Raw genomic sequence first — 21173 nt, 5'->3', positions numbered from 1 at the left:
TCTGGGAGTGGACCTTTGAGTTAGGAGTCTAACTAGCTCTGAGTTGGGTTTCTTTGCTGAAGGGAGATTTTGGCTTTGGGGATGGGGCTGCAGGTAGTCCGGAAGGGAGCTGGGTTGGGAGCGTGTTGCTATCTGGGTTAGGCTGAACCTGGGTGAGGCTTGGATCAAAGAACTTTGGGCCTTCTCAGACTAACATCCTTCTTTCTCTTTGGCCAGCGAGGGCTCTGGTGATCTCTTGATATGTGTCCCCACTACCTGTATCTCATGGTTTCTTCTCCAGCCTCCCGGCCCTCTCCTACTTGTTGGTTTTCTTTTCTTGTGGGCTTGGAGGACTTTACACTGGAGATTTTACCTGATTCTAATGGGCAGGAGTGGAGGCATGAAAAAGGAGATGAAGGTCCATGGCTGGCTTAGTTGGTAGATCATGCAATTTTCAATATCAGGCTTGTGAGTTCATGCTCCTCCTTGGGGATAGAGATCACTTAATAAAATTAGGGGCACCTGGGTGGCTCGGTTGGTTAGGTGTCCAACTTTGGCTTGGGTCATGATCTCACGGTTCACGGGTTTGAGCCCCGTGTTGGGCTGTGCACTGACAGTGTGGGGTCTGTTTGTGATTCTCTCTCTCCCTCTCTATCTCTGCCCCTCACCCCCCATCAGAAAAAATTTTTTAAAAGAGGGGAGGAGATGGAAGAACAATAGATACATAAGAGTTTTATTTTAACCCAAGTTTCTTGGATATTAATTTTTAATTAAAACGTTTGAGACCTTAAGTGTTGACACTGTGAGCCTAAGAAAATATTTAGGAAAGCAATCCCTTTCCCTTCCCTCCCAATTCAATGTTAGGTCCTTTAAACTCTGGTCTTCATCTCTCTTCCCCTCCTCCTCAGTCCTATGAAGAATTGTTTGTTATTGTATCCTCTGCCTGCCCTTCTCGGTGGCTCATTTCCCCCATTTGACAGGTGAGAGCACTGATGAGGTGAGGTTGAAGCTGCCTGTTGTCAGGCTGCTGATCAATATCTGTTTCTGGGATGGACCACCTTCCCCATTTTTTTTCCTGCCATTTGCAGCCTGAGTTGGTGGACTTGAGCCAGTGTCCTGGAGAGCTCTGACACCAACTTCACTGTTTCCTTCTGTCAGCATACTCTTAGCTGCGTTTCCTCCTCCTCTGGGAAACCGTTAAGATCATCGGTTTTGGAACTAGACCAACTTGGATTTGACTTCTGGCTCTATGGCCAAGGAAAGTGTTGTGGTTGAATTGTGTCCCTCCAAAAAGATGTGTGGGGAGTGCTAACCCCTAATACCTCAGAGAGTGTCCTTATTTGGAAATAGGGTCATTGCAGATGTAATTAGTGAAGATGAGGTCATACTGGAGTAGGGTGGGCCCTAATCCAGTATGGTGTCCTTATAAGTAGCTGACCTTGTGGAGACAGCATAGAGATGCACTTCCCAGACTCTATATGAAGATGGAGGCAGAGCTTGGAGATGAGAGGCCTCGATAGGCCAAGGAACACCAGGGCTTGGCCATTACCGGAAGCTAGGAGACCATGGAAAAGATTCTTCCTCACAGCCCTCAGAAGGAACCAACCTTGCCAATACCTTGATTTCAGATTTCTAGTTTCCAGAACTGTGCAGGGATAAACTTCTGTTAATTCTTAAGCCACCCAGTTTGTGGTGCTTTGATACGGCAGCCCTAGGAAACGAACGTATGGGAAGTTAACGTGAGTTTTCTGAGCTTCAGTGTCCTAATCTGTAGAATTGGTATAACACCCCCTCCATCATGTGATTGTGTGTGTGTGAGAGAGAAAGAGAGAGAGACAGTTAAGTGAGAGGAAGCTTCTGCTTTCTCATTCTAGTCCTCCTCAGCAAGGCTGATGTGGCTGACTGGTTTGCTCTCTTTGTCTCCCCCCTTTAGCTGAGTGAGGAGTTGGATCAGGTGGTTGAGAATTCAGAGCGGGCGGACGAGCAAGAAAAGGAGGCAGACGGAGTACAAGGTCCAGGAATCTTACCAGGTGAGTGGGTTCAGTACTGGGGGCAGAAGGGCTGGAAAACGGTGCTCTGCTATAGCTGGAGGCCCCAGTCCAGGCGCCTGGCCACCTGGGGACCTGCAGGAGAGGAGGAGCCCCTCTGCCCTGCACCCCAGTGTCAGGTCTCAGGTATTGCCCTAGTTCTAAAGCTATACATATTTAACCAGCCTTGGGACAGAGGAGGTGTCCAGGCCAGTATCCGCTCTTTTCTGTACTCTGGTTTGAGCCAGTTCCTGACGCCAGGACATTGGAGGTAATGGGTCTCTGCTCTTCTGTTTGTTTTTTCCTAGGAAGCCGTTAGTAGTTGAGCCTCTAATATCTGGGTCACTTCCCAGGGCCCTCAAGGAGAATATTTAATAGGCCTCACCTCCTGGACATCAGGCCTTGCCAGTATGGTCACCCAGCTGGGCAGGCAGGGTCCCATCAGTCAGGTGGCATCTTAAGGAGTCTTATGTTAGTTGATGTTGACCTCTTCTTCCTCCTGGGTACTCTCTGCACCCTTAGATGACGTAACTCCTTACTTCTCGGAGTGCTCCTTCCAACCGCCTTTATAGTCACCTTCCAGCTCTTGGGTGTTAAGTGTTTGTCAGAGGCCCCTTTTCTCTCTCTCTCTAGTGGGCGGTCTCACCCAGGCCCCGTCCCTGCTTCAGTTACTTCTTGTTCACATGTGACCGCCATGTTTACACCTCTAGTGCAGAGGTTACCTATAAACTCCAGACTTACATATCCTGTATATCCAGATGCCCAGGTCATGGCTCTGCTTGGATGCCCCAAAGGTACCCTAAACCCCACATGTCCAAAATTGACCTCGTGACCTCCCATTCCTGGTGTAGCCCTCTTCCAGTGCTTCCTGTTTTGGCGAATAGAATGTATTACCCATCCAGTTGAATCGGAGAGTCATCCCCACCCCCTGACCCTGCTTTCCTTGCTTCCCCATTTTCTCTGCTCCTCAGCCATGCTGGCCTTCTTTTATTTGGGCCTCCCTCCCTTCCACCATCAGGCCTTTCTGTTGTTATATCTCTGTTTGGAATTCTCTTCCCTCTGTCATCAAGTTAATGTTTAATCGTTCTTCTGATTAATGTTTAATGTCAATGCTTAATCGTTCTTCAGCTCACTTGTTTTCTACAAAGCCTCTGACCTCCTGGCTAGATCACTTCCACCCTCCAACCTGTCACTTGCAGTCCACGCATCTCTCCCTCGTAGCTCTCCCTGATGGGGCAGTGTATTTGCTTGGCATTTGATGAACATCTCTTCTGCTAGCATGTAAGCTCCATGAAGGTGGAGACCAGTCCGTTCTGCTCACTGCCTCAGACCTGTCCATGTGATAAAGATTTGCTGAATGAGTGAATGGAACCCCAACCTGACTCTGCCCGCTTGGGTGGATTGAGGGAGGTGGGATTGTGCTCCTCTTGATCCCTTTAAGGGGAGAGGAATGACATAGGATATTCTGTGATTGTGCCTAATTATTTAAAAAAAAAAAAAAGTTTTTTTTAAATGTTTATTTTCAAGAAACAGAGTGAGACAGAGAATGAGCGGGGGAGGGGCAGAGAGAGAGGGAGACACAGAATCCGAAGCAGGCTCCAGGCCCCAGGCTCCAGGCTCCAGGCTCCGGGCTGTCAGCACAGAGCCCACTGTGAGGCTCGAACTCAAGAGTTGTGAGATCATGACCTCAGCTGAAGTCTGATGCTCAACCAACTGAGCCACCCAGGCGCCCCATAGGGAAGACTTTGTAGAAGGACGGAGGCTGGAAGAGTAGCTGTTTGCTGACTGCTTCCTCTTGGCCGAACTCTGTCATTCCCGTTGCCCCATTTAATTTTCATGACAACCCTCTGAGGTAGGCATCCTGATTTAGATGGATGAGGACCTGAGCCCCAGGGGGTTAAGGAGAATATGGAAGGATCACTTGGCTGGTGAACAGGATCAAGCTCTGTCTGACCCCAGGCTTTCTACTGCACCAGTGGTTTTTAAAAAGTATTTTAAGCATCCTTTTATTAAAGCTTATTGTGTAAGAGGTGGTAGCATGGCTGCCCCCACACTGATTCTGGGCATTATGTCTGAAGTCCTGAAGCCCCAGGGAGAGAACAGTATATTTATATTTATTTGCATTAGCTCTGTATATGGGTTCCTATTGTTTCTGTAACAAATGACCACAAACTTAGTGGCTTAAAACAACAGATTTATTATCTTACAGTTCTGGAGGGCAAAAGTCCAAAATGGGTCTCGTTGTGCTGAAATTAAGATTTCAGCAGGACTGAATTCCTTTCTGGAAGCTCTAGGGGAAAATCCATCTTAGTGCCTTTTCCAGCTTCTAGGGGGTGCTCACATTTCTTGGCTCGTGGCCCTTTTTCCATCTTTGAAGCCACCGGTGGCCTGTTGAGTCTTTCTCCTATCTTCTCATTGTCACATAGACTTCTGCCCCCTCTTCCATGTTTACATGTAATCGCAGGGCTCACCTAGATAACCCAGGAAAATCCCCTTGTTTTACAGTCAGGTGAACGGCAGCTTTAATCCCATCTGCTGCCTTAATTTCTCTTTGCTATTAACTTGACATTCATAGGTTCCGAGAATTAGGACTTGGACATGTTTGGCGGGCTACTCTTCTCCCTGCTGCACCCTGTACTGCCCTCTTGCCCCCCGTCTGAAGAGGATAGATGGAGACGGCCAGAAGGAGAGGAGGGATGCCAGACTTGGAAAGACAAAGCTTTCTTTTGTGTTTCCATTTATAGATAAGTGCCAGCCAAACTAGGAAGTGGCCATGATGACCTTTGGCCTTAGCCTCTCTTTTGCCTCAGATTCCTGGGGCCTTACAGCCTAAGGTCAGTCAGAGCAGGAAACCAGACCTCAAGCAGAGCAAATTGGGATAGTTCCACAGACTGGCAAGAGCCTTCGTGCTTTCAGGGGAAACCCTTCTGGGCTCATCTCTGCTGTAGACCATAGAAGATGCAGACTCAGAAGTCTTAGTAGGGAGTTGGCCCGTATTTGGTGACCTGACACACAATTGGCAAAGCTCACTTCCTGCCTTTCAGTCCTGTAATAGTAACATAAATAACGGTAACGATGGCAGCAGCCGTTTATTGGGTGCTTCCATGCACTAGGTCTGTGTAGGGCTTTCTGTGTATACTCACACGTAGCCTTCATGGCCAGTTGTGAGGGAGATGGTTAGTCCTGGTTCCTAGATGAGGAACAGAGAGGTCCAAGTAATGTGCTCAGAGCTTATGAGTGGCAGGGCTGGGATTTGAACCCAGGGCTGCCTCCCAGCGTGTTCCCACTCTGGCTCAGTTTCTAGATAAGGTGCTTTTCTGCTCCAGAATCCTCCCCTTCCTCTACCAGAGTCACTCATGGGCTCCTTCACCTGTTAGGCAATGTGCTAAAACTAAAAAGAGGGCAAATGAGGCAGGGCCTGTGTCCAGGAACTTGGGACATGTAGAGAGAGAAGGCAGGATACCCAAAGAAGAACTTCTCTCTCCTTCTCCAGAGCCTTCCCTGAACAACTTACTGAGGGCCTTTTCTCCCTGTTATGTGCTTTCCTAGCACTCAGTATTTTCCTTTATAGAATGTAGCACAGTCTAAAGGGCACATTTGTTGAATATAATTCTTTAATCATGACTAACCCCTTAGGCTTGCCCCTGAGTCCCGTGAGGCACTCCCAGAACTTTTGTCTCCCCTCCCACTTCATTGTAACTGATGCTTAGCAGAGCGTCTGGCCCACTGTGGGTGCTCAGTATTTATACGTTTGGAGGGGGGACATGGGGATTGGGAACAGGAATGTATCTCATGTGAGCAACTGGGATCAATGATAGAGGGTCAAGGAAATGGTAGAGACAGGTGCTTCAGAAATGAACGAAGCGGGGGCTGGTTAGTGAAGGGAGTGGGATTAACCTGAAGGAAGGGTGACTGGTAGGTGAAAGAGACGGGGCGGGCCAGGGAGGAGGGACGGGATGTGCAACCGGGTAGAGGTGGGGATAACATAGGACGTGTCGGAAACAGTGGGTTAGCATGGTACAGTTGGAGCGGAGGGTTGGTGAGAGAAGTAGGAGATGAGGTAGGAAGGACAGATTGGGTCAGATTATGGAGGGCTTTGAGTGTCAGGGTTTAGCCGTTAGGGAACAGGGAGCATTTAATGGGATTGGAGCAGAGCAGTAAGGGGGTGAAACAGGCATGCAGGGAGGAGCAGTGTGGCGGTGCCGTAGGGTTGGATTAGTGGAGGGAGGACTGTGCTGGGTCAGAGGCTGGCAGGGTGGGCCGCTTCGACGTGGGGGAGCGGGAGAAGGAAGAGTCAAAGGAGACTCTGAGGTTTGAAGCAGGGTGAGTGGGAGAATGTAGACGTACAGTCCGGGGTGAGCAGCTGGAAGAGAAGGTGCTTCTCTGCCGCAGACATATGAAGCTTCAAAGGTGTGATGTCTGGGCGGAGAGGCCCAGAGGCGGAGCGAGATAACGACTGATGTAGCTAAAGTGCGAGCTTTGAGAAGGCCTGGGCCGCCTGTAGAGTGAGCTGTGGAGACTGAGCCTCGAGGGGTGGCCACATTTGGGGACCAGAAGAGGAGGTGGAGCTGGAGCCCCATGGAGGCCTGGAGGTGGGGGCTGTTGGGCAGCAGAGGTTCCAGTTAAGCACCCAGACATTCAGGATTATATTCCCAGTTGTACTCTCTGAGATAAAGAGTTACAGTCCGTAATCCGAAAGCCTCGATCTGTTTCCTTTCTGTGAAGGGAATTACAACCACTTATTCTTTTCTAAGGGAGAAATGAGACCAGACATGCTAACTGGATAAGCAGCTTACTATGTCACTGTTGTAACAAAATTGAGGAAGACACTTGGCTGATTAGTCATTACAGTGCATTCTCCATGGAAACAACTGTGTATTAATAGAATTGAAAAAGATCAGCAACCAAAGAAAAAAGTTAATTGGATCTCATCAAAATGAAAAACTTGGGTGCATTAAAGGATACTACCAAGAAAGTGAACAGACAGCCCACAGGATGAGAGACCTGTTCAAATCATGGATCTGAGGACTTGTATTTAGACCATATAAAAGAACTTTTATACTCCAATAATAAAAGGGCAACCCAAGTAAGAATCTGAATAATGTTTCTGTAGTGCAGATGACTGATAAGCACATGAAAGGCTGCTCAACATCATGATCATCAGGGAAGGGCAAATCTAAACCACAGTGAGATTTGTATCATTGTGTCGCCTTCACACCTACAAGAATGGCTGTGGTCAATAAGATGTACAAGTTTTGGTGAAGATGTAGAGAAATTAGGACCCCCACAGATGGTTGGGGGGAACGTAAAATGGTGCAGCTACTGTGGAAAAGTCTGGCAGTTCCTAGAAGTTCAAATACAGAGAGTCGCCATATGACCCAGCAATCCCATTCCTATGTACATACCCAAGAGAAATGAAAACTTACGTCTGCACAACAGCTTGTACATGAATGTTCATAGCAGCACGATTCATAATAGCCAGAAAGTGGAAGCCGCTCAAAGGTCCATCAATTGATGAGTGGATAAATAAACGATATATTCACCCAGCAGGGTATTATTTGGCAGTCAGAGGGAATGAAGAACCGTTGCATCTACATCATGGATGAATCTTGAAAATATGTTAGGTGAAAGAAGTCCGACACAAAAACTTCTATGTTGTGGGATTCCATTTATGTGAACTGCCTAGAACGGGCAAATCCATCAAGACAGGAAGCTGATTATTGGTTGCCAGGGACTAGGAGGAAGGAGTGACTCCTAATGGGTATGGAGTTTGTTTTTAGGTAATGAAAATGTCCTGTAATTACATAGTGGTGATTCACCTTGTGAATGTAGTAAAAACCAAATATATTCACTTATTTAAAAGGGTAAATTTTATGGTATGTAAATTATATTTCTTTTTTTTTTTTTTAATTTTTTTTTTCAACGTTTATTTATTTTTGGGACAGAGAGAGACAGAGCATGAACGGGGGAGGGGCAGAGAGAGAGGGAGACACAGAATCGGAAGCAGGCTCCAGGCTCTGAGCCATCAGCCCAGAGCCCGACGCGGGGCTCGAACTCACGGACCGTGAGATCGTGACCTGGCTGAAGTCGGACGCTTAACCGACTGCGCCACCCAGGCGCCCCAGTAAATTATATTTCAAAAACCCCATGAAAACAACAAACCCATCGCATCACTAAAAAGGAAAAAAAACCAAAGGATAGTTCATTCCTTCTTTGCATTCAGGATGCATCTTAGCCCCTTGTTGTTTGCAAGGTAGAGTTTTGGAGGGGTAGAGTAGACGACCGGTTCCCCCTTCCTGTGAATAAAGGTCCCACTGTGTTTTCAGAAGTTGAATTACTCATCACACATCCCTTAATGGGCTGACTTCTATTCCGGGGCAAGTCTGGGTTTTTGAAGCAGTGTTGGTTGTCTTGGATTTTTCTTAGATTACCTTTCCTAAGAAAATCTTGTGCATTATTTCTGTCTTTCTACAGAATGTGTCTGTACAGGACACATTGATCATGAGTTTGCATTCATGTAAAGAATGTATACTTTTAAAACACATTCATCCAGCTTGCCACAAAAAAGCAGGTGTTTGGTTTTTCCGACTTCAGAGTACACGGGACATTTTGCCAAAATATCCAGCACCTGTTTTTTTAATGGCAAAATGTATTGGTGTCTTCTTTCAGAACTGGAGTGTCACTTACAGCATGTGTGGATGATAAATAGTTTTACCGTTTTTTTTTTTTTTAATTTTTTTTAACGTTTATTTATTGTTGAGAGACAGAGCATAAGCATGAGCATGAGCATGGGAGGGGCAGAGAGAGGAGGAGACACAGAATCTGAAGCAGGCTCCAGGCTCTGAGCTGTCAGCACAGAGCCCAACGCGGAGCTCAAACCCACAGACGATGAGATCATGACCCATGCCGAAATCGGACACCCAACCGACTGAGCCACCCAGGCGCCCCTAGTTTTACAGTTTTTGTTTAACTCACGTGCCAATTTATGGATCAAGAAAAGGCCGGTAAACAAGTTCAGCTTGGCTTCTGTGAGCGAAACAGAGGGGACCCCATGAGAGTAATTTGTCCAAGTACCTCTGCCAAACAAATCCAGATGATGCAATTGTCATCTGACCTTTTTGTGCCTTAAGTCAGCTTTTTTAGAATTTTCAAGAAGATGCAAATTCCTCTCTTTCCCTAACCAAAGGTTTCATGAAGGCAGAACATTTCCAATCATGTATGTGTGGCTTATGATAGAGTAAATACCTGCCCACAAAGGCCCATTACTGTTCCTCTTCATTGCATGGTTTAGCCAGGCTGAAATATGCAGTTTACTTAAAAATGTCCCAAGCTCCTACTTGTCATGAAGTTATATTCTTCCAATCAGATCTTTTGTCGTTGTTAGGGACTGGATCCTTAAGCACTACCATTCACTGTTGCGTAGGGAAAGAACATTGACAAGGAGTCGGGACCCCAGGGCTCTCATTCTGTGCCAGTCTTAGGCTCTCTGGGACCTGGATCACTGCGCAAATAAGGCTTTGGACCAGAAGGCCTTTTGGGTCCCTGCTAACTCTTAACAATTCTGTTCAGATGTTATACACCCAATTAGTCACTGCAGAGTTCCTTCAGTTTTGTCTTGTGATTTTTCCAAACCTCATTCACATGTTGAAACCTGGTCCCTTGTTGCTACAGCAATTATGAGCCCCTTGTGACAGGGAATGTGTTTTTACCTGCCATGTTTTTGAGTGAACCTGTGGGGAGGTGCCTGGCTGGCTCAGTCGGAAGAGCGGGTCACTCTTGATCTTGGGGTTTTGAGTTCGAGCCCCATGTTACATGTAGAGATTACTTAAAAAAAATCTTGAAGCAAACCTGTGATCTTACATGGGCCATAGGAGGGGGGAGTGCCTTCCAGGCAGAACAGCTGTGGGGAGGTCCACTTGTACACGGACTACTGCACTTTGGGTCCTGTGACTCTGCAGACCGGCTACACGCGACTGATCAGGGATCAGCGCCTGAGGTAAGGGGAGCCACCTACAGGCTGGGTGTGAAGGAGAGCGGTGGCCCGTGGTGTGTGTGACAGAGCACCCTATACAGGATGCAGGCTGGGAGAGGGACTTGGCCAGGACAGCGGAGCAGAGTCACAGAGAAACCCGGGGAGAAGGCGGATAGCAAAGCCACCAGGGAGCAGAAATGGACACTGTCCCTAATAACAATAAGAAGCAGTAGCAGTAGGATCAGAGACAAAAGTTGAAAAAGAGACTTGCTTTAATTCCTCTTGGAGAGGTAGAGCTGCCGCCTTCCGTGTGGCTCGTGCTCAGCTGCGGGCGGGCTTCCTTGGGGGTTCCTGGCTCCTGGTTCCTCAGTTCTCTTTGTAGCTGTGAATGTCCATTGCCTCCCATGACCTGCTCTTTACTGTCTGAAGGAACCTCATAGACACTTCTGGGAACTTGCACATCTGTGTAATGTAGAGACGTTGTAAAGTATCTTGCCATGAATAGTAAGATGTATCAGTTGGTTTACAGTTTTACAGGCCTCAAATGCACTGCTGTTCTCCTACGGACGGAAGGTAGCTAGTTGGCGCTGTGAGACGTAGCTCATCTATTATTTGGGTCATTCGGTCATTTCATAGGCATGCAAACATCACATGCCTACTGTGTGAAAGATACTGTTTTATGCCTTGCCTCCATATTATTTCTGGCATATTTTTTTCTAGTTTATCATTGTAAGAGATTGTAGTGCTATGGTCTTCATTTTTGCTGTTTTTATTGAAGGCTTTTTTTTTTTTTATGAATGTAATTGTCAAATTGGCTTACATACTACACCCAGTGCTCATCCCACAAGTGCCCTCCTCAGTGCCCATCACCCATTTTTCCTCTCCCCCACCCCCCCAAAAGGCTTTGTTTTGAAAAGTAGAGGGTAGGGGCGCCTGGGTGGCGCAGTCGGTTAAGCGTCCGACTTCAGCCAGGTCACGATCTCGCGGTCCGTGAGTTCGAACCCCGCGTCGGGCTCTGGGCTGATGGCTCGGAGCCTGGAGCCTGTTTCCGATTCTGTGTCTCCCTCTCTCTCTGCCCCTCCCCCGTTCATGCTCTGTCTCTCTCTGTCCCAAAAATAAATAAACGTTGAAAAAAAAATTAAAAAAAAAAAAAAAGAAAAGTAGAGGGTACGTTCCATTTCTCTAGTAACGTTAATTCATTAAGCAGGCAATCTGTAATGCATTTTGCAACATTCTCTCCTTTCTTTTAAATATCCAGTAAAATTGAAGTGATCATTTCCTTTTCACATGAAGAAAGTGAGGCTTAGGAGCAGTAAGTAACTTGCCCTGGGTCTCAGAGTAGTCATAGGAGAGCTGGCCACCCAAACCTCTCTGACTTAAAGCTCATGCTCTTAACCACTAGGCTGGACATCCGGACTTTCAGTTCAGAAAATAAATGAATAATGAACACCACATTACTCCTTCATCAAAATTCTCCCGGTGCTTTGGGCACAAGGCTAGATGACCTCCTCCACGAAGCCTTTTGCTCATCTCTGTCCTTCTCCTCACACCCATACATCACCCCAACAAAGGAAATCTCACCATTTACATCCTCTGGTGCTTCTGAGTCCTGTAGCACTTGTAGCACAGACCATTAGTCCTCCTCTCTCGGGGTCTCCCTGAAGCGCCTAGCACCAAGTCTTGCGCACAGAGTTGATGCTTGATGTGTGTTTGTAGAAGTGTAGAATGGATGGCTTATTTTCCTCTCACCTAAGACCCTTTGATAGCTCTGTGCTGATCCTGCTTTTGTGCTTTTAAATAAAAAGAAAGTGAAATAATCATGAGCAAATACTCTTATATCTTTGGATTTGAAGTCCATTTTTTGTAGGGAGTGTGTTGTGGGTCTTGTTTTGAATCCAGATTGAAAGGTCTAATCTGCCTTTTAATTGGAATGTTTAGTCCATTGACATTTTTTAAGTTGAAGTATAGTTGACCTAGTTATAGACTAATATAACTGTATTAGTTCCAGGTGCACAACGTCGTGGTCCGACGGTTCTACACACTATGCAGGACTCGCCACAATAAATTGCCATTTGTCACCATACAAAGTTACTACAGAGCTACTGACTATATTCTCTATGCTATACTTTTCATCCCCATAACTCACTTTATACCTGGAAGTCCTTACCTTATTACTATTTTTTTAATTTAAAATGTGTTTATTGGGATGGTTTTCCACTCATTTGGATTCAGATTGCTTTCGGTGCTGCTTCCGTCTGAAGAAGCACCCTCTGTAAGCTTTGCCTTTCTTCCTTGTAGGTTGGCAGAGGACAGCCAACACAGAACACTACTGTTTTGTGCGTGGCCAAAGATGGTGGTGATTTTGCAGCACTGGACGTTTCATTGCTTCTTACGCTTCCTCCGTTCTTGCAGGAAGGGATTGAGGAGGTCCTTTGCGAGGGGCATGTTCTTGAGGGGAGGTTGTCACCGCCGAAAAAGCTTGAAGTTTGCATCTCTTCATTCCTTTCACCTATTTGGCCCGTCACCTCCACTCTCCTCCCCTCTGGCAACCTCTCATTTGTTCTCTGTTTCTATTTGTTTTGTTTTTTAGTTTCTAAATCTAAGTGAAATCACATAGTATTTGTCTTTTTCCGTGTGACTTATTTCACTTAGCATGATACCCTCTGGGTCCATCCATGTGGTTGTGAATGGCAAGATTTCATTCCTTTTTTTATGGTTGAGTTATAGTCCACATCTTCTTTATCCATCCATTGCTGAGCACTTGGGTAGCTTCCATATCTTGGCTATTGTAAGTAATGCTGCAGTAAACATAGGAGTGCATGTATCTTTTTGAATCAGTGTTTTTGTTTTCTTTGAGTGAATACCCAGTAGTGGAATGCGATTTCTATTTTTAATTTTTTGAGGAACCTCCATACTGTTTTCCACAGTGGCTGCACCAACTTACTCTCCTATCAACAGTTCATTAGAGTTCCCTTTTCTCCACATCTTTGCCAACACTTATTTCTTGTGTTGTTAGTTTTTTTAAGTTTATGTACTTATTTTTGAGAGAGAGAGACAGCACAAGCACATGAGTGGGGGAGGGGAATAGAGGAGGAGAGACAGAATCCCAAGCAAGCTCTGTGCTGTCAGCGCAGAGTCCAGCGTGGGGCTTGAACCCATGAACGGCAAGATCGTGCCCTTAGCCGAGACCAAGAGTCAGACACTCAACCGACTGAGCACCCCGTTGTGTATTTGGTACCAGCCATTCTGATGGGGGTGAGGGAATATTGCATTGTGGGTTTGATTGGCATTTCCCTGATGATTAGTGACATTGAGCATCTTCTCATATGCCTGTTGGCCATCTGGATATCTTCTTTAGAAAAATGTCTATGCACATCCTTTGCCATTTTTTGATAAGATTTTTTGAGGGTGTTGTAGGAGTTCTTTATGTATTTTGGATTTTAACCCCTTATTGGATATATCATTTCCAAGTGTCTCCTCCCATTTAGTAGGTTGCCTTTTTGTTTTGTTCATGGTTTCCCTTGCTGTGCGAAGGCTTTTTAGTTTGATGTAATCCCAATAGTTTGTTTTTGCTTTTGTTTCCCTTGCATGAGGAGATAGATCCAGAAAAATGTTGCTAAAGCCAGTGTCCAAGAGATTACAGAGTATGTTTTCCTTTAGGAGTTTTATGGTTTCCAGTCTTACATTTAGGTCTTTATAACATGTTCAGTGTACTTTTGTGTATGATGTAAGGTGTATGGTGTAAGCAGGTGGGTCTGCTTTTATTTTTTTGCATGTAGCTGTCCAGTTTTCTCAACACTATTAAATGAAGAAACTGTCTTCTGCCCATTGTATATTCTTGCCTCCTTTGTCTTAGATTAATTGATCATAAGTAAGCATGGGTTTATTTCTGGACTACCTATTCTGTTCTGTTGACTTATGTGTGGCAGTACCATACTGTTTTGAATACAATAGTTTTATAGTATAGCTTGAAATCTGGGATTGTGATACTTCCCCTTTTTCCTTTCTCAAGATTACTTTTGCTGTTCACAGTCTTTCTTGGTTCCTTACAGATTTTAGTATTACTTGTTCCAGCTCTGTGAAAAATACTGTTAGTATTTTGAAAGGGGTTGCATTGGATCTGTAGATTGCTTCGGGTAGTGTAGACGTCTTAACAAGATTAATTCTTCCAATCCATGAGTGTGGTATCTTTTCATTTTCTTGTGTCATCTTCAGTTTCTTTTAACAGTGTCTTGTAGTTTTCAGAGTAAAAGTCTTTCACTTTCTTGGTTAAATTTATTCCTAGGTACTTTATTCTTTTTGATGCAATCATAAATAGAATTGTTTTCTTAATTTCACTTTCTGCTACCTTGTTATCAGTGTATAGAAGTGCAACACATTTCTATATGTTAACTTTGTATCCTAAAACTTTACCAAATTCATTCATTAGTTCTAATTGTTTCAGTGGAGTCTTTAGGGTTTTCTATATATAGTATGTCATTTGCAAATAGTGCCAGTTTCACTTCTTCCTTACCAATTTGGATGCTTTTTATTTCTTGTCTGATTGCTGTGGCTAGGACTTCCAGTTCCATATTGACTAAAAATGGCAAAAAAGGACATCTTGTCTTGTTCCTTAACTTAGGGGAAAGTCTTTCTGTTTTTCTGCCATCGAGTATGATGTTAGTTGTAGGTTTGTCATACATAGCGTCTGTTATGTTGAGGTTTGAACATATACTAAAAGCACTGAATTTTTACTCCCCCCATTTTTATGTATATGATGTCATAGTTTACATCTCTCTATTTTGTGAATCCCTTCACAAATGCTTTAAATATGGTTGATTTTACTACCTTTTTTTTTTTTTGAGAGAGAGAGAGAGAGAGAGACAGAGAGAGAGAGAGAGAGAGAGAGAGAGAGAGAGACTGTGTGTGCACCAGCAGGGGAGGGGTAGAGAGAGGGAGAGACAGACAGAATCCCAAGCAGGCTCTGCGGTGTCAGCTCAGAGCTGGACGTGGAGCTTGAACTCAAACTGTGAGATCGTGACCTGAGCCAAGATCAAGAGTCAGAGGCTTAACCAAGCCACGCAGGCACCCCCTACTTTTGGCTTTTAACCTTTATACTAGCTTTATAAGTGATTGATCTACTTACCTTTACTCTGTGTTTGCTTTCACCCATGAAATTTTTTCCTTTCATGATTTTCTTCTAGTTAATGTTCTTTTCTTTTTCTGCTTAAAGAAGTCCCTTTAATGGCCAGTTTAGTGATGAACTCCTCTAACTTTGGTTTGTCTGGGAAACTCTCTCTGAATAACCTTGCTGGGTGGAGTATTCTTGGTTGTAGGTTTTGGCCCTTTTAATATGTTATGCCACTCCCTTTTGGTCTGCAGTGTTTCTGCTGTAAAATCAGCTGCTAGTCTAATGGACTTTCCCTTGTTCGTAACTGTTTGCTTTTTTCTTGCTGTTTTTAAGATTCTGCCTTTATCTTTGATTTTTGATATTTTAATTATTATGTCTTGGTGTGGACTTCCTTGGGTTCATCTTCTTTGGGGCTCTTTGGATATCTCTTTCTTTCCCTATGTTAAAGAACGTTTTAGCTATTATATCTTCAATTAAGTTTTCTGCCCCTTTTTCTCTCTTCTTCTGGGACGCCTATAATGCAAATGTTAGTACACTTGATGTTGTCTCAGAGACCCCATAACCTACCCTCATTTTTTAAAATTCTTTTTTCTTTTTGCTGTTCAATAGATACTTTCCATTATCCTGTCTTTCAGATTGCTGATCTGTTCTGCATCTGCTGATCTACTGTTGATTTCTTCTCCTGTATTTTTCATTTCAGTTATATTCTTTAACTCTGGTTCTTTTTTATACTTTCTGTCTCTTTGTTGAAGTTCTGAGTTCATCTACTCTTCTCTCAAGTCTGGTGAGCATCTTTATGACTGTTATCAGATAGATTGCTTATCTCTGTTGTGTTTAGTTTTTTTTTGAAGTTTTGTCTCATTCTTTTGTTTGGAACATGTTTGTCTCCTCATTTTGTCTGACGTTCTGTGTTTGTTTTTATGAAGTAGGTGAAACAGCCACTTCTGCCTGGTGTAGGAACGTCCCTGCATAGACTGTGTGTGCCTGGCAGCTTTGGCTGGCTGACTGGAGCATTAGTGGGTGCCAGCTAGGGGTCCCGGGGTGTTCTCTGCAGGGAGCACCCTGGCAGGAAAAACTGAAGCTGGTACAGATGAGGGTGGGATGGGCGTCTGGGACCACCTTGGTAGGTCAGCTGGCACTTGGGTGGGTGGGTTGTGGGGGAACACCTTGGGAATATGGCTAGAGCTGGTGTGGGCTAGGGTCCCAGAGCCCACTGAGGCAGTAGGCCAGCTAGAGCGTCTAGCCTCTGTTCCCATCTGTGCTACCAATGTGGAGGGGCTCACCAGCACTTCTGACCCCAGAGAGAATTCTAGCAATCCCCCACCATTTGTCAGACACTCGGGAGTTAGTGAATGGGTTTCCTTCACCTTTAATCTCGTTACCTTTTAAACCATAGCTTTTTTTCTGTGTGCCAGGGCAGGTGAATCTGCACAGGAGTCCCTCAGTGCAATCCCTTTCTGCTACAGTCCACAGTGTCAGAGGTGGGGTGCCTGTTGTCACTATGTTTCCATCTCTTTTGCCATTCTTTACGTGGTCCCTTTATCTTTTGTTGTGCAGAAGCTGTTTGATCAGGCACCAGTTCTTCAGGAGGATTTGTTTTCTATGTAGGTGTAGAATTGGTGTGACCATGGGAGGATTTGAGTTGAGTGTCTTCCTGTGTTGCCATCTTGGATTCTCCCCTAGTCTGCTCACATTTAGTGTAATTATTGATATGGTTGGATTTGGTTCTACCTTTCTGCTGTTTTCTGTTTGTCTCATGTAGTTTTCATTTTCCCATTCTCTCCTGCAAGTTATAAACCTTATGATATTGTTTGCTTTAGTCTTACATTTTAAAAATCTAGAAATAGCTTTTTATATTTACCTACCGGTTTCATACTTCAGTGATCTTCGTTCCTTCCTGTACATTTGAAAATTATCATCTGGTGTTATTTCCCTTTAACTTTCAGAATTTCTTCCTCATGCATTGAGGTGTGGGTCTGTTGGTGATGAATTCTCTTAGCTTTATGTTTGAAAGTATCTTTATTTCACCTTCATTTTTGAAAGTTAGTTTTGCTGGAATTTAATTCAAGATTGATAGACTTTTTTATTTCAGCACTTTAAAGAAGTGTCTTTTGGTGTCTATTTCTTTTTTTTATATTAATTTTTTTGGGGGGTCTATTATTTCTGATCAAAAGTTACCTATCATTAGATATAAATCCTGTATGTGATATTTTTTTTTTCTGGCTGCTTTCAAGATTCTTTTCTCTTATCTTTGCATTTGCAGTTTGACTATGATTTGCCTAGGAGTGGGTTCTTATTATTCTGCTTTGCATTATTGAGTTTCCAGGGTCTGCAAATTGATGTGTTTTTTCTCTAGTTTTGGGAAGTTTGGGCCATTATTTTTTCAAATATTCTTTGTGATCTGTTGTCTCTTTTCAGTTACGTATGGTTAGACTATTGGATATTGTCCCACAGTTATCTAGGTAGGTAGGTTCTGTTTATTTTTTTCTTCTCCCCCCCCCCCAAATTGGTTAATTTCTTTTTATTTAACTTCAGCTACACCGACTTTTTATTTATTTACTTACTTTGCCTTCCTTCACTATTAAGAAAGGACAGTGAATTTTTCATTTCATTTACTTTTCTTTCCAGCTTTAGAGTTTCCATTTGGTTCTTCTTTATAGTTTCTATTTTTCTGTTTCCCCGTAGTTTCTTTTTCTCTATTTCTCCTTTGTGTCCATTCCTTATCTATATATTTTCCTTTAGCTCCTCCACGTGCTGTAAAGTTCCTGTCTGCTGATTGCAACATCAGGTCATCTTGGCTTTGGTTTCTATAGACTGCTTTTTCCTTTGAGCGTGGGTCACATTTTCTTGTTTCTTCACATGTCTAGTGATTTTTGATTCAATACTAGACATTGTAATTGTGCGTTATAGAGGTTATAGATTATGCTACAGTCCTCCTGAAGGATTTTTGTGTTAGCAGGTAGTTAATGTGAGGAGACTCAAGTTCCAAATTAGCAGTGGCTGAAATCTCCATTCAGTTCTTTTAGTTTTGCAGCTGCTGCTTTTTATCTTGGCCACCCTCTCCCCCCCCACCCAATGTCTCCAGCCAAGAATTTGAACAGATTTTATTTGCAGATTTGGGTGTTTGCCAGCCCTGAACCCTGTCTACGGCCACCCTGAACCATACCTCATAGAGGTTGGGAGTGCTCTTGGGCAAAACATGCAAATTATTAAATCTAACCAAGTGCAGTTTCTTTCCTTCAAAGGCTGACTCTTCTAGTTTCTGCCTGCTTTTCCCTTCACATAATTTTTAAGTATTTTGTCCACATTTTGTAATTGTATATAGAAGGGTGATGTGACTAAGCTATTTTGTCACAGTTGGGAGCCAGAAGCCAAGCACCTACCCTTTAAGACTTGCATTCATACTCTTCCTCAGCCTTGGGCTGATCCACTGTGGAGGGAACAGGGCTTTTTCCTCAGGGAGCGACAGTTTCAGACAAGGGGTAGAGAGGGCACAGAGCACCATGGGAGTGTCTCAGTCAGCTTGGGGTGCCGTACCAAAGTACCCCAGGTGGGGTTGCTTAAACAACAGAAATTTTTTTCTCAGCTCTAGACTGGAAATCAAAGATCAAAGAATTGGCAAGTTTGGCTTCTCTTGAGGCCCCGTGCCTTGGCTTGCACATGGCCACTTTCTCCCTGTGCCCTCATGTGGCTTTTTTTCTGTGTGTCTACATCCCTGGTGTCTCCTCCTCTGTCTTATAAGGACACTAGTCTTGTTGGGTCAGGACCCATTATTATGCCCTCATTTAACCTTGATTACCTCCTTAAATTCCCCATTTCCAAGTACAGTCACACTGGAGATTAGGGCTTCAGTGTAAATTTGTCAGGGGGTGGGGTACACATAACTTAGTCCATAGTGGAGCAAAATCAAGGCTGGGCATGGTCTGAGAGCAGGCAGGAGAGACAGAGCTGTGTTGGATGGAAGGAATCAGAATACCTTTAATCATTCATTAAGTCATTCACCATATAAATGCGGAATGCTGCTGTGTTCCAGGCACATAGTGAAGGGCTAATGGTTCAGTATGGATGGACACGACTCGCCCTGGCCCTGTTCTCCGGAGCTCACAGCCGAGGAGGATAAAAAGACGTGTAGACAGACTGTGATATTGCAGTGACGATAGAGGACGTACAGGGTGCCTTGGGAGAGTTGAGGAACGGGTCCTCAAATAAAGCTGTGGGTCAGGGAAGGCTTCCTTGAGAAAATGCCTTTCTAAACCGAAACCTAAAGTATGAGTCAGGAATCAGCTGTGGAAGAAAAGTGCTCCAGGCCAGGCACAGGGATTGGCAAATGTGAGGGGCCTTAGTGTTGAGGGGGGGGTCTGCATGCTGGACAAACAGAAAGTCATTTAGCACAGCTGGAGCTGGGGACCCTGTGGGAGCCGGGTGGTCAGGGATAAGCCCAGAAAAGTAGGTTGGGGCCAGCTTCCTTGTTGAATCTTAACTTTGTCCCTCCAGATGGGAGATTCTTAAAGAGAATAGCTGTGTCTCCTTCCTCTTGGGGTCCTCTTTCTGGCACAGGAAGTGCATGGTGAATGTCAGTAGGTGCCACGTGTTATGATTTAGGGGGAGGAGGCTGAGGTGGGGAGGTTGGGTGTGTGGGTGACCTTGCCTCCTTGGTAAAGCAGGTCAAGGCCTGGAGATTGCCAGCTGCCTCTGACCTCACCTGCCCCAGGGCTCCGGGTCTCATGTGTGGTGGTGTTTTTCAGCCCTGGACAGCGAGTCTGCCTCTAGCAGCATCCGCTTCAGCAAGGCCTGCCTGAAGAACGTCTTCTCGGTCCTGCTCATCTTCATCTACCTGCTGCTCATGGCAGTGGCTGTCTTCCTGGTCTACCAGACCATCACAGACTTCCGCGAGAAACTCAAGCACCCTGTCATGTCGGTGTCTTACAAGGAGGTGGATCGCTATGACGCCCCAGGTAGAGTCTGTCCCTGAGGGGCATCAGGGCCCAGGTCTGGGGCATTGGCTTGCAAATGAGCCACCGTTGCACTCCCACACCGGGCTGGGCACCGCGGGTAGGCAGAGGAGCCGAGCACAGTCAAGGTGAAGAGTACACACCCAGAGAGCTGCTGTCAGTACCCAGAGGAGCATGTCGTGTGCCAGGGAGAGGGGTGCACGGAGTCTGGAGTGGTCACTGCGTAACTGGGGTGGGCACGGAATGCTTTGCATGGAGATAGGATTTGAGCTGGGCTTTGATAGACAAGAAGAGAGTTTTTCTGGAAGGGGGATTAGCAGGCGCAAAAGTAAGTGTAGGGAGGCAGAGGGCTCCTCTGGAGAGGATGTGTATAGCCCGGCTGGAGCCGGAGGCCAGTGATGAGGGGCAGGGGAGGTAAAGCCATTCGGAAGTGGTTAGGGCCCTGCCTGGGGAGCGGGCTCACTGCTGTTCCTGTTCCGGTGGGAGGCTGGGCCCTGAGGAGGCCGTCGTCTCTGCTATAGAAGGTAGTGTCTCCTTCAGGGCAAGCGGGGCTGGCTCTGGGCTCTGGAATCGTGGGAGTGAACCGGAGGCGTGAGCTCCGTGGCCTCTGCTGTGCCCCGCTGGTGTGTGCACCTGCTGTGCTCTCAGGATGCCAGAGTCCCCCTCTGGATGGCCTGCCCACAGGGCACAGCCAGTCTCTGGTACCTTCCACCTGGGCTTCTTGGAAGTGTGCTGCTTGTAGCTTCTTCACCCATCTTTGCCTGTCTCGTGTTCGTCCCTCTTTGTGTGTCTGTTTTGGTCCCTGTATCTGTGGGCTGTACTTTCTGTTGCTGATCTCTGGGTCTCTCTGAGCTCTGCCCGGGTCTGGTGCCACATGCTGCTCTCATGCTGCTCTGTTTTGTCTCCGTCGGTGGAGCCCCATGGTGAGGTGCTGGGGTTGGGGCGGGGGAGGGACCTTTGGCGTGTGAGTTGCACACCTGGAGGCCCCGGCCAGAGCAGGAGGTGAGAGGCACGGTGACAGGTGGGGACTCCCGCAGCCGAGCCGAGGGACTTGCAGTGAATCCGCCTGCGGATGGTGGCGCTGCCGGGCCCGGCCGCGGAGCCCCCGCGGGGTGTGCCGAGCAGGGCGGGGA

General features: G+C 45.7%; 1 protein-coding gene across 3 annotated transcripts in view; it reads left to right on the top strand.

The window, feature by feature from the left end:
• PACC1 (proton activated chloride channel 1) overlaps positions 1–21173 on the top strand; it is a 37326-nt gene that overhangs the window by 2314 nt on the left and 13839 nt on the right. For all 3 annotated transcript variants that reach the window (XM_047076810.1, XM_047076811.1, XM_047076812.1), the window contains exons 2-3: positions 1913–2009; positions 19834–20043. In XM_047076810.1, coding sequence (XP_046932766.1) covers positions 1913–2009; positions 19834–20043 — 307 coding nt within the window. The remainder of the gene's footprint in view (positions 1–1912; positions 2010–19833; positions 20044–21173) is intronic.

This window comes from Lynx rufus, unplaced genomic scaffold (genome assembly GCF_022079265.1).
Source record: "Lynx rufus isolate CCGP_SWC_20201006 ecotype Redwood Valley unplaced genomic scaffold, mLynRuf1.p SCAF_15, whole genome shotgun sequence".
Lineage (NCBI taxonomy): Eukaryota > Metazoa > Chordata > Mammalia > Carnivora > Felidae > Lynx > Lynx rufus.
Note: the sequence above shows the minus strand (reverse complement) of the source record. Positions and strands in the feature narration are given on the sequence as shown.